Raw genomic sequence first — 13,227 nt, 5'->3', positions numbered from 1 at the left:
ACAACATATACTTTGCTATTGATCTTGCTTCCTTTGGCGTTCTCGATCACAGTGTGAACCATTCCGGTGATGTTGAGATTGTTTGAAGATCCCCATGCCCTGAGTATGATGTCCGGCTCTTCCAGGGGTCCCATGGTGTTGCTATAGTGTTCAGGTGTGATAATGGTGTGCTGGCTACCTGTGTCTGCGAAGAGGGTGTGTTTTGTGCCGCCTATCTTGACATCGACCCATTTGTCTGCTGGCTTAGTCACCTTCTTTATGGCAGTGAGTGTAGTAGGTTCTTGGTTCGAGTCATTTCGCTTCAATGTTGTAAAGTAATCTGCGTTGATTCTTTTGACCGTCTTCTTTCCAGGACAAATTGGAGTTCTGGCAAAATGGTTCTTCCCACCACATGTGAAGCATTCTTTGCCATTTGCTGGGCATCTCCCTGACTGATGGCTGGAGTTGCATCGGTTGCAAGATCCTTTGTGTCTATTGCTATACTTTCCTGCCTTTTTGAGCTTCATTACTTTCAGGGATTCAATCATCTCGTCTATCTCCTCTTGTGTCATATTATCTTGATTCATTTCGTGTCGAACACGTTTGACATGTTTGTCTTGTCCAGGCTGTGGGCGTCGTCTCGGCCTGCTTCTCGTGCTTGGCCCCATCTTGAAAGTTTCTCTAGGTTTGGATCCTCCGCAAGCGCCTTCTCTCTCAGGCTGACATCATTCATGCCGAATATGGCAGCATCCTTTATAGCTTCCTCTGTGGTGTAAGGTTTCTTGTCAAAGTTCAGGGACTTGGCCTTCTTTTCGAGATCTAGGAGGAAGTCACCCCACGTTCGTGTTCCTTGTTTGGTCCCCAGAAGCTGGTGCATGGCCATTGTTCGATTGACCATACGTCTCAGATAGTAACGTAGCCGTTCAATAGTCTGCATGTAGGTGGGTGCAGCTTCTGCGTTTGCTTCTGCACCTTCCCCATTTGCTTGTGCACCTTCTTCGTTTGCTCGGGCTCCTGTGTTGAGGTGTGATCTCTCTGCACGAATCAACTCAACCATCTCTGGTCCTCCCCAAGTTTTCAGGAGGATGATCTTTCTTTGTCTTCTGTTACACCAATGTAGTCCATCCTGTTTTCTGCATCATCGAGCCATTCGTTAAATAGAATGAGCTTCTGCATTTTGTCAGTGCCTAGGCTGCATTGTCGTATCGGCCCAAGTGCGGATGGATCATTCTTTGGTGGTGCTGCAGCTGCCGCAGCCGGAGCTGCTTGCTGTAGCTGACCGCCAGTGATAGCTGCCATAAGTGTCTGGAATTGTTCAGGACTGAAATTCATCTTGAACTGCGTTGTTCGTATTAGACAGGAAAAGGAAAGGTCTTACCTACAACGACCAGGGCACACCTGGTGTGATGAAAGTTTCAGTAAGACTATGACGTGTCTTTCTTCTTTTCCTTGATCACGTGTCTTGTGAAGTCGTCTCCTGTGCTATGTTGGCAGCGTCTTGATTCAGTGATTGATCAGTCAAATAGAGTATGGTAATAAAGTAAGGAATAGTCTTACCTCGAAGGTCCAGGGCAAACCTGGTATGACTGAGCTTTTGGTAAGACGTCCAAGTCTTTCTTCTGGATCAAGTCTGTCAGTGTGTTGTGTCTGTGTCCAGTTTCAGCTAGTGGTCTTGTGTGTATCACTATATGTATCCTGTTTCAATAGTCTCTTCGTCGCCAGTGTAAAAGCGACACAAGCCAGTATCATATCATATATATTAAGTCTCTTTATTATAGGTCTAGTCTAAAAATATAGAATAAGATCGTTACAGGGAGGGGAGTTTATTCTAGTTGGGGGACATTTAAAAGAAGGGGTCGTTTATTCGAAGTAATGCGGTAGTCTACTTTGTTAACGTCGTGAACAGAATGTTCTTCGAAAACTGTGATCAAAGACTATTGACATTTTAGTACATTTCTTGACAACAAGCCGTATTCAAATGTGTATTTTCAGGTCTATGGAATATCATCATTAATCATATATTTTCCTCCTTCAGATGTCCGGTGAAAGATATTCGCACACCAGTTTTTATATTGGAGCAATTGTGTGATGTCATTCACAAGGTATTACAATGTTGTTTGGTTGATTGATTGATATTTTTTACTTTTAAGGAATGGTGTGAAAGGGTGTGAATACCGGGGGGGGGGGGTGCACCAAAAAAAAGTATACATGTTTGTCGAGACATTGTGAGCTTCAGGATTTGAATTTTTGTTCATTCTTTTTTAATCGTATAGAGAATGCTCTAACTTGAATTTTGAGCTATCATACATTAGTTTTGAAAAAGTAGTTCGAAAATTATTTTAAAAAAATGACTTTCTTTCATGTCGAGATTTCAAAAAATCATTAAAAACACCAATCACGCTATGAATAAGACAAAATCACAAAAACACAATTTTATTGTGTTTTTTTTTATTCTTTTTTTTTCTTATTTATATTTTGCAAACAGTTTCTCCATCTTATTTCCACGTAATGAACATTTCGAACAAGAGCAAACTCAATGTAGACCCGAGTTCTTTGAGCAACTAGTAACACATGGCATCATAACCTCTCTTGGAGATTTCCAAAACTTTTTTCAGCTTTTCCAAAAATATTATCCCACATGGGAATAGCTTGTTTTACCATATTTTTAAATTCCGTAACGAGTTTTGATCAACACAGTTGCACTTTTTGGTATTATATGTGTAGAGAAGGTAAGTGTCAAAAGTTTGCTCGCTGTTTTTTTAAAAGTTAGTTTCGAATTACTTTTTCAAACCTAATGTATGATAGCTCAAAGTTCAAGTTAGAGCATCCTTTATACTATTAAAAAAGAATGAACAAAAATTAAAATCCTGAAGCTCGCAATATCTCGACAAGGTGCATCCGGTATATTAAAAGTTTTTGATCGATTTTAAGGATATCAAATTAGGCAAAAGAAATACTTAGTCATGTGTATGTTTCCAACATCCAATTTTCTATTTTAATCAGGAAGAAGAAGAAACTTCAGAGTTCTTGATGTTCTTGGAGAAAGATCTTCAACAAGAAGACTATCTGCAAGGACGAATGCAAGGCAACCCTTACTCTTCAAAAGAAACTGGACTTGGTCCTCTCATGAGAGATGTCAAAAACAAGATCTGCACAGGTATCTTAACTTATAATAGCATTTGTTAGAGTTTGTCAATCCAAAGTTGCACTGCCATCAGGTTAGATCGTCCAATATTTCTGGCTATGTAACAATGGGCCGTTGCTTAGGTTAGGAGCGCCTTATCCCTGGCTAATTGACCTCAATCAAATAATAACCGTTCTCTTTTGTGCTGGGGTCGAAACTCGCTATAAATGATCTTAACCATAAACATATTTCGACAAAAAATTTAGAGTGTGAGTTGGTGGCTTTACTTGAAGATGACACAGGGATGGAGCTTTTGGTAGACAACAAAATTATCAGCTTGGATCTACCAGTTGAACAAGTTTACAAGAAGGTTTGGTGCAATGGAAATCGTGATGCGAAAGATCCCATGAAAATTGTGTACCGAATGAGAGGTCTTCTGGGTGATGCTACCGAAGACATGATAGAGAATCTTGACAAGGGCGAGGGTAACATATTGCAGTCTTTATATTGATTGTTATACACTGACAATCGATTTCGGTAACCTAAACATGATAAGATTTATTAGAATTTAACTTTTCTCAATTTCTGAGCATTATTCATTTGAAATGATTTTTTACTTGAAGATGAGTTGGTGTCAATGTGAAAGGTTTTGTTCTTCTAAAAATCTACTTTGAAAAGAGAAACCTTCATTAGTGTGGTCGTGTTACAAAAATACAGGCTGTTTGTAGGAAAAAAATATGATCTAGCTGAAACTTTCTCCAGACCTTCTCTATAGGATGCTTATATCTCAGGAAAAATTCCCCTAAAATCCCACTGGTGGAACATCCCTTTTTTGGGACATTTCTATTTTCCCCAGGCAAAACCCTAAGGGCGAAATTTTTTGAAAATTTCAAACTTATTTCCAGACAATATCATGTATACCATTCGAAAGCTCTCTAAAATCTATATAGAAGACTTTGAAACGGTTATAGCTGATTTCCTTACCTAACTCGAGATATTTCATGCGCAAGTTTCACTTTTCGCCACATTTTGGTCTAAATTGACTAAAAATAGCATCTTCTGCGTGAATTATCTTCAGTTAGGTAATGAAATCGGTTATACCCGTTTAAAAGTCTTCTATATAGTTTTTCGAGAGCTTTCGAATGGTATACTTGATAATGTCTGAAAATGAGTTTGAAATTTTCAAAAAATTTCGCCCTTAGGGTTTTGCATGGGGAAAAAAGAAATGTCTCAAAAAAGGGATGTTCCACCAGTGGGATTTTAGGGGAATTTTTCCTGAGGCATAACCATCCTATAGAGAAGGTCTGGAGAAAGTTTCAGCTAAATCTTATTGTTTTCCCGTAAATCATGCTAAACGACCCCACTACATGTGACACACCCTACATTAAAATGTTATCTGTATTTTTTAACCTCTCTTGATACATTTCATGATGCTTGAGGATCATCCTTCATTCTCTGTTTCTTACGTCAGAGAAAGATGTTGACGAGGAAGATGTTTTCAAACGAGCCAGCATCATGGCCAAAATTGGCGGGCTGGAGTTAACCTTGAAAAGATTGTCTTATGTACGAGACTTATCGCGTGCACAGCAGCTGGTTTCTTCCACCATGAAACTATTAGAGTATTGTGTCAAAGTGAAAGTTAACAGGCAATATCTTCACAAACCTTCGGTCAACACGATGGAGATTTTGTTGGGAACGTTGAACAAAGCATTGCGCCTTGAACGTGATCAAGGTTCGTCCAGTGGAGGAGCGATCATGGCTGAAAGAGTGCTCAAGCTGATGGAGATCATCCTCCATGAAGCATCATCCGAAGCTGCTACCACCGAGGTAAACTTTTGCCTGCTTGTTGTGCGAAAAGCGATCTCGAAACTTTTCTCAAATAAAACATGAACTCTTTGTGGGTTTTACTGCATACCTGAAGGTCTTATTAAGAAAGACGAACAGTTTCTACTGTTTTCCCTTTCAATTTGATAAATTTTCTTTCTTTTTTGTTTTAGGTTGTTGCTCTACCAGGGGAAGAATCACAATTAGGATTACTGTTGAATCACATCACGAGTCCTTATGTCGTATGTCTTTCCTTCGCTCTGCATTTCAAATCACCAAATTACTATAACAAGAAAACTTTAGAAGACTAAAGATTTTTTTTTTTTCCTTTATAAACTTTTAAGCCAACCAATGTGCTGTCCGACCATTACGGAAGTTTCAGAGTTTTCTTTATTGTCTAAGCGTTGTTAGAGGTTTTCAAACGAAGTCCGCGTTTACCTTAAAATCTTTTCAGAAAAGTCGTAAAGCGTGTATTTACGAGAAGCATTTATACTCTTTACTTATGATACGAGACTTTTATAATGATAGAGATAGAGAGATAGTCCTTCCGATTAACGGAACAAGCCGTATCTAGGACATCATTCATTATCCTAGGACAGGGAAATCATTGCACTTACCTGACTCTGCAAACTCGTGCTCGCGATACACAGTGCTGATGGTGTATAGTTACAGTTACAGTTATAGTACAGACTCGAACGACTCAGGAGGACAGTGTATCCTCGCATGGTAGAACTTGACAAGTAATATCAATCACACTACAGAGTCAGGCATATCTCCCCACATTCTTGTACCAGAGCATGGTACCCAATTCTCTTCACATGGCATGGGTTGACCGGTATGGGCGAAAGTACATTCATATGCCAAGTGAATCACAGCACCGAGTGGGAATCGATCTCCAACCTCCTGCATGGAAGTCAAGACTGATAACTACTACACTACTGCGCCTTTTTTATAGTGAACAGTATGATTACTATCGTGATAAACCTTTTTTACCTCAATAGCGTTCGAATACTAACGTATTGGAAGCCATGATGAGATTGACTCCATTCTTGACTTTTGGACGCGATGAGGCAATGATGTCCCTAATCACTCACTTCAAACCTTTCTTCGATTTTGAAGCGTAAGTAGTTGCATTTTTTATTATTTGATTCTCCTTACGTAAGGGGTGATGGTTTTGATACGATCTCATAACAGAGCACTAATTCTGCCAGCAACACGCTCTTCTCTATTCATGATTTGCATCACTGCAATGTCTTGACGTAAAATCAGTCAATACGTCACTTGCAACCAATCAGCAGTTTGGGTCCGTGATGTAATGTTAGAAGACATTACAATGGTATGCACCATCCTGAATAATAGGGATATCGTGAATGTGTTGATCTGGCACGTTCTCCGGATTGCCTGTAAACGAATGTGAAAGGGCCGGATTTATTTTTCTTTATAATTGAAGGCAGATTTTGGAGCTATTGTTTTGATTTAGAATCATTGTGCTCAAAAGCTCATTTAATGTTCATCACAAATCCGGATGACAACTTTCAAAGTGTGTTTTCAACTTGAGTCTTCTAACGATGGCATGACCTTAAGTGTGAATATGTGCAATACGTTGAGATATCAGGATATTAGGTTGATGTGTCTTTTCATTTGATGTGTCTTTTCATTTTTCAGCTTTGACCAAGAGAAATTTCCGGATGCCATTTTGCACCTTGACTGTTTCAGCATGATAGCTAACGGAATTTCTGTAAGTGATGCTCACGTTTTAAACTTTTTCTTTCCACATATTACTTGGAATCTAATCGAATCTAATTCTTGCCCAGTAAACTCTTAAATATTCTGTATATATAAGTGTGGTACTAAAATGGTACGAGTTCAATTAAAAATCAAATAGTCGAATTAACGATTAATAACGATAGTTCGAACGATCGCAAAAAGCTAAATCAGATTTTCCCCTGTCAGAACTAACAGATCTCAGGAGAAAAAAGTGAAGGGTTGAAGGGTTGATATTGCATAAGTGGTCACTGGTGGTCGGTGAACTGCAAATCAACAATTCATCGCACTCTTGTAAACTGACCAGACTGGAGTATTTTCATTTTCATTTCTATTCCAGATCAGTGCAAGTGGTTCAAAATTGAAAGATCTGATCGTGAATGAAGGACTGGTCGATCGAATGCTGACCTACCTTCGCACGCATGCTCCGCCAAAATCGCTCAGGTAAATCGAAATGAATTACAATTGACAAAATCTACAAGTTAAGACATGGTGCACTGAAAACCTCTTTTATAGCTTTGCTTATAGTTATGGAGGTACAGCAACAACCTCCAATTAATGGACACCTCTAATTTGCGGGCAATTTTATTTTCCCCGGTCTTTTCCTTGTCAAATCCTCATAAAAAAGTTTCCAAAAGGCGGACACTCAATTAACAGACAAAGTTTTTTTGCATGAAAATGGCCAAAACCATACCTTTAGCCTCTCAAATTAACGGACATCGACGGTAAAACTGGTCACAGACTAAAAAAAATATCACGATTAAAGAATTAGACAGGATTGATTTATCTAAACTATTTATTTCTTAAACACTTCAAAGTTTCATTGAACAAATTGCTTATAGGCGTTTGGAGCGCTCCCTCTATCCATTCGCTGAATTTTCATAAAAATGATAAATTACAGGGACCTCGAGACTACTATGATTCATAAAAAACTAAATTGTAGCATTTGAAAAATCATTCTCGTGCTCTTCCAAGGCCTAGTGTCTCTAGAAAGCACTTTGGACCAAAATTCTACATACTTAACCCCTTGATAGTAACTTATACCTAAATTAAAGCACATAATTGAAAAGTTTCTAAAAGGCAGACACTTTTAATTAGCGGGCACTAACAATTCCCCGATGGTGTCTGCTGGTATACATTTTCCCTTGGACTTATGACATTTCTTATGTATGCGATACGAGTAACATATTTGCTAATCAACCTCTTTTTCACACGCACAGAGCATCTGGTATCCTCGACAGCGCCAAATGGAATGAGTTTTTAGCAAAACCGTCTTTACCGTACATTTTACGTATTTTGGCTGGCTTGATCAACGGCCACGAAGGAACCCAGGTAAAAGAGAATTTTTCTTACTTTTACATTTGATATTTCTCATAGAAAGAATGTAAAGAGTCTCTTTAAAAATTCAACCTTATAAGTATTACTGAAAATGTTCATTATTCATTGTAGAAAATTTTAGCGGAGGACGAAAACGTTGAGTTGTTGCATCATTTGGAGCAAGTTTCCACGGAGGGCATGGTGGGATCCTTAGCTGAAAACTTGGTTGAAGCGCTTATCAAGTTTCCCGAAGGTCGTAGAAAGGTTGAAGAGACTCGCGAAAAGACACGAATGGAGAAAAAAAGTCTTGCACTCGCCATGCGGCAAAAACAACTTGAATCGCTTGGAATGATGGTGCGTCTCTTCAAACTGTGATATGATTTGTATTATTTCCACAAAAATTGTCAAACTCAACTGCTACAAATTCAATCTATTACCTTTAGTTGTGTTTCACTCAGGCCAAGAATCACCATGCCGTCAATTATAACCTATCATATTTTTTTTCACGTGCAGATGACAGGTAGTGGTCAAATCAAAGCCAAGCCAGCTACTGTCAACAAAGAAATGGAAAGCATGTTGGAAGAACAAGACCAGAGACTTGTCTGTTGCATTTGTCGGGAGGGATACAAGTTTTATCCTAATAAAGTAAACCACCTTTTTCTTGGAACTTGTGTGTCTTCTTCATTTGTAAATTGTTGCTTTCGCCTTTCTTTTTCTCTTTTATTGCGTATCGTTTGATCATATTTAAAGTATGTAAATTTATTTATAATACAGTCTGTTATTAAAAGGTGAGAAAAATAGATTCACAAAAACGTTGTCTTTATTTACATTCAAGGTGCTGGGAATCTACACATTCACTTTGAGATGCGTGCTCGATGAATTCGAAAACAAACCCAAGCGCACCCAGGTAAATGTTATTAAGTGTGGAGAGCAACTGACTAAATTTCTGAACAATGATTAAAAAATTCACCAATAGAATTTTTCCTGAATTTTCATAAACCGTCAAAATATTTCACAAGATAAATATGGAATATCAATTTCTCAGCTTCGTGTACCTTTGATTCGAAACACTTTGAGAAGTTTTACTTGGAATATGTTATTCCTTGTGTTTGCGAGTGCTTATGTTTATTGAAAACTAAGAATTAAGAAAACTGTCTCCAAGAAAACTTAGAATTAAGAAAACTGTCTTTCTTCATCAGGGGTACACGACGGTGTCCAACTTCAATGTCATACATTATGATTGTCATCTGGAGGCTGTAAGACACGCCCGATCACGTGATGAATGGGAGAGTGCCGCCCTTCAAAATAGCAACACTAAATGTAACGGCCTTCTTCCTATTTGGGGTCCAAAGGTATGTAAAATATTTCTCTCAAGCGTTTGATCAGGGTTTTGTATTTTATTTATCCTTCCTTTGAGGTTGTTATCCATTTTTACGAAGTTGTAATTTTTTATTAATTTCTATTTTCTAGGTATCTGAATCATCCTTTGCAACTTGTTTGGCAAGGTTTGTAGCTTGTTTCTTTCGTGAACCCTTCATACCTTTTTATCTGCTTTTATCTAAATAGAATTGAGTGAGAGCAATCGAACCTGGGTATTTGACCTAAATCTAATTGTTCCAGAAAATAGATGTATAGTTCTTGCGAATGAACTTGTTTTTTTTTGGTAAATGGTTCGTAAGTGACATTTATTTGCTATAATTCTTTTCATATTTTGAAGACACAACAGCTATATACAAGAGTACACAGGATTCCGTGAGCCAACCTTCCATTCTTCAGTACATGATCTTCGTGTCGCTTTACTACGATTCGCGCATGAGAAATCTTTCCATCGAGAGTCGGGTGGTGGTGGCAAACGAAGCAATATGTATTTGTTACCCTACATGATCAATGTCTCTTTATATGTTGTCAACACGTGAGACATTATTTCAATATATCCTTGCCGTTTTCACATTTATTTATTTTGTTAATTTCTTACCTTAAACAAAACCAAGTTGAATCAAATATTGAAATTCTGGCTTTTTTCAACGATGATTTGTTTCTTTTTAAAGTGGATATTTTTTTTCTCCAGTACTCGGCAACGACCAAGTGAAGAACAAGTTCTTAAAACATTCTTGGACGCCAAACCAGAAACATGGATTACCAGCTGCTATGATGTATGATATGTTTGAACTTTTTGGACCTACCCCGGTGGGGTAGAGGTCCTATAAATTAACCGATGTCCGTCCGTCTGTCCGTCCGTCCGTCCGTCCGTTCGTCCGTCTGTTACCAGCTTTTCTCAGGATTGGCTCATTAGTTTTTTCTGATTTTTGGCACAATGATGCAAAATGGCAATGCCCAAAATGTGACGGAGCCCGATTTTCGAAAAAAAATCATTTCCGGCCGAAAATGCCGGAAATATGCCGGAAAAACGGGTTTTTTGGCATTTTCTCAAGATTTCATCATTAGTTTTTTCTGATTTTTTGCACAAAGATGCGTATTAGCAATGCCCAAAACTTGGCCGAGTCCGATTTTTGAGAAAAAATCTTTTCCGGTCGAAATGCCGGAAATATGCCGGAAATCGTCGTTTTTGCAGATTTTCATCGGACTTTTTCCTTATATTTCGTTGTTTTTTCACACAAAACATTATTAATAGCAATGTCCACGAACAAGCATGATTCAATTGTCAATAAAACTGTTATTTGAAGCCGGAACTTTCTAAAAATCGGGCCGGAACAGCCGATTTTCGCCGGAAAAACGGTATTTCTTGAATTTCTTGAGCTGTATTATATTTTTTCCATGAATTTTGCACACTGATGCCAAAATGGTCAATACCTAAATTGTGACGAAGCAGATTTTCGAAAAAATTCATTTCCGGCTGAAAATTGCCGGGAATAGGCCGGAAATCGCCGTTTTTCTAGATTTTTCATCGGACTTTTCCTTTAATTGGTTGTTTTTCATTCAAAAAATTATTAATAGCAATGCCCACCATCAAGCATGTTTCATTTTCAATAAAAACTGATTTTTGAAGTCGGAACTATTTTAAAGTCGCCGGAACAACCTATTTTCGCCGGAAAGACAGTATTTCTTGAATTTCTCGAGCTGTACTTTATATTTTTTTATGAAATTTTACACACTGACGCAATATGACAATATCTAAAATGTGACGGAGCCCGATTTTCGAAAAACATTTTTTTCCGGCCGAAAATACCGGAAATATGCCGGAAAAACCGGTTTTTTGACATTTTCTCGAATTTTTTTTTAGTTTTTTCTGATTTTTTTGCAGAAAGATGCGTATTCGCAATGCTCAAAAAATGGCCGAGTTCGATTTTTGAGAAAAAATTTTTTCCGGTCGAAAATTCCGGAAATCGCCGTTTTTGCAGATTTTCATTGGTTTTTTTCCTTATATTTCTATGTTTTTCACACAAAAACATTATTGATAACAACATCAAGCATGATTCAATTGTCAATAAAACTGATTTTTGCGACCAGAACTTTCTATTTATTTTTTCCCTACAACCCTCCCCTCTCCCCCTACCATCAATCAATGATGAATTTTTTTTCATTTTTCTTCTTGCATTGCTATCTAACTCTCATCATCAGGTAGGTCCATTCAGCATCTAGCTTGTTGACTTTTTACTTATACTTTTGAACTTAAGGGGAAGGTCACACTATGAACTACTCATTCTGTGAAGTTTTTGATATCTGGTTTTTATTTCAGGTGAATGGTCCTTTGTTTGCGATAGTGTTGAGTATAGTGGTGCAATCATTGGACGAATGGCAGAAGAATAAGATCATCTTCTTGAAGAGACTGCTCTTACTAGGACACGTTCGAAGTACTTCACCTGTGCAGATCAAGGAGTAAGTTCAAATGCAACTCACTAACGACCATAGTCTTTGATTTGATGAATATGTTATCTGAACGTTCCTTTTTTGTACAGGTTGCCATCAGCAGAAGTGAAACCCTATGAAGTATATAAACCCTGTCTCCTGTTCTTCCATCTTGTCGACAGATTAAACAATCTTTGCAAGGTAAAAATCTCTTTTAAAAGTATGTACAAGAATATCTAAAGTATACCTTTATCCAAAGGCAATTAGGTCTAGGAATGAAGAAAGACATTAAAGCACTTTTTATAGCTAAACATGCTAGATATTGTTTTTACGAGTACATACTTAAATGGCTATACTCAGCTCATAAAATAGTTGGCTTCATTTGATCCTTCATCCTTCTTTAAAAACATGTGAATACATCAACAACATTGACGAATAATTAATTATGTCTCTTTTGAATTATAGAGTCATATCAAGAAAGAGGAGGATTGGCCACAGGCAATGTCAACTTTCCTACGAAATAACGATGACACTGTTCTGAAGGAGGCGGACAAGGTCGGTAGAGAAGCTTTCAGATTTTTAGATAAAGGCTAGCGTCAGTGCTTCTATCCTTTCTAATGTTGAAAGCGTGCAAGCATCGTGATATTTTCTTTCGGATTGATTTTTTAATTAATTTTGGGCAAATTTTTACCTTTGGCATTAGGAATTGATTTTTATTCGAAAAAAGCGTCCCCAATTGCCGATGCTAACATGTAAATGACTTTTTTTGCTTTTGTTTAGATCTTGAAAGTCTTCGAAGAAGAAATCTTGCCTTGCGAGTCTTTTGGTGAATTCTGTGATGTCCAAGGTAATTAATTTTAGGTATTTAGAAATATTGATAACGCGTAAAGGTTGTTTCAATTATGATACCCTGCGTAGTTCTTTTGGTATGGATACTTTAAAGAAGCTGTTCAGGGATCCTCGGTATAAGAATTCCATACTCATTTTCAAGTTCTATATTCTTTCTTGTCCTGATTGGTGGAGTGTTTATTAAAAGTTCCTTTTCCATACTTTTTATAGAGTTGTTAACAGAGATACCACATCCAGATGTATTCTTGAAAGAACTTGTCGAATCTGTATGCACCAAAGCATCAGCTGAAGTTTTTTGCTAATTTAAATTTTATTACGTAAAGCATCTTTTTGACAATTTTATTAAGTAATTTAAAATATCCCATAAAACTGACCTTCTTTTTCGGAAATAAGAACTATCAACGCTAGCTAGTATTTGAGAAATCTACAAGGGTCCTAGAATGAGATGACTGCGAGGTGTTTCTTTTCATACTTTATACCAATGTCAACTCTTACGTTATTTTTCTTATGCTTTTTTTTCTTACTTAAGTTTATTATATTGAATTGTGAATGAAATTTTACTA

General features: G+C 37.4%; 2 protein-coding genes across 2 annotated transcripts in view; one reads left to right on the top strand and one right to left on the bottom strand.

Annotated features, from left to right (window-relative positions):
* Positions 1–13,224, top strand: part of LOC136810400 (E3 ubiquitin-protein ligase UBR4-like) — a 57,272-nt gene extending 44,048 nt beyond the window's left edge. The window contains exons 74-94 of the mRNA XM_067066963.1: positions 2,015–2,081; positions 2,983–3,136; positions 3,370–3,588; positions 4,575–4,930; positions 5,101–5,169; positions 5,929–6,047; positions 6,593–6,665; positions 7,032–7,135; positions 7,912–8,023; positions 8,141–8,362; positions 8,522–8,653; positions 8,844–8,915; positions 9,208–9,360; positions 9,479–9,513; positions 9,726–9,920; positions 10,077–10,161; positions 11,706–11,845; positions 11,926–12,016; positions 12,281–12,370; positions 12,596–12,662; positions 12,875–13,224. Of these exons, the coding sequence (XP_066923064.1) occupies positions 2,015–2,081; positions 2,983–3,136; positions 3,370–3,588; positions 4,575–4,930; positions 5,101–5,169; positions 5,929–6,047; positions 6,593–6,665; positions 7,032–7,135; positions 7,912–8,023; positions 8,141–8,362; positions 8,522–8,653; positions 8,844–8,915; positions 9,208–9,360; positions 9,479–9,513; positions 9,726–9,920; positions 10,077–10,161; positions 11,706–11,845; positions 11,926–12,016; positions 12,281–12,370; positions 12,596–12,662; positions 12,875–12,966 (2,647 nt within the window). The 3' untranslated portion in view covers positions 12,967–13,224. The remainder of the gene's footprint in view (positions 1–2,014; positions 2,082–2,982; positions 3,137–3,369; positions 3,589–4,574; positions 4,931–5,100; positions 5,170–5,928; positions 6,048–6,592; positions 6,666–7,031; positions 7,136–7,911; positions 8,024–8,140; positions 8,363–8,521; positions 8,654–8,843; positions 8,916–9,207; positions 9,361–9,478; positions 9,514–9,725; positions 9,921–10,076; positions 10,162–11,705; positions 11,846–11,925; positions 12,017–12,280; positions 12,371–12,595; positions 12,663–12,874) is intronic.
* Positions 1–13,227, bottom strand: part of LOC136810403 (uncharacterized) — a 277,730-nt gene that overhangs the window by 49,486 nt on the left and 215,017 nt on the right. The window lies entirely within an intron of this gene.

Source organism: Clytia hemisphaerica, unplaced genomic scaffold, assembly GCF_902728285.1.
Source record: "Clytia hemisphaerica strain Z4C2 unplaced genomic scaffold, Clytia hemisphaerica genome assembly, whole genome shotgun sequence".
NCBI classification, from domain to species: Eukaryota; Metazoa; Cnidaria; class Hydrozoa; order Leptothecata; family Clytiidae; genus Clytia; species Clytia hemisphaerica.
Note: the sequence above shows the minus strand (reverse complement) of the source record. Positions and strands in the feature narration are given on the sequence as shown.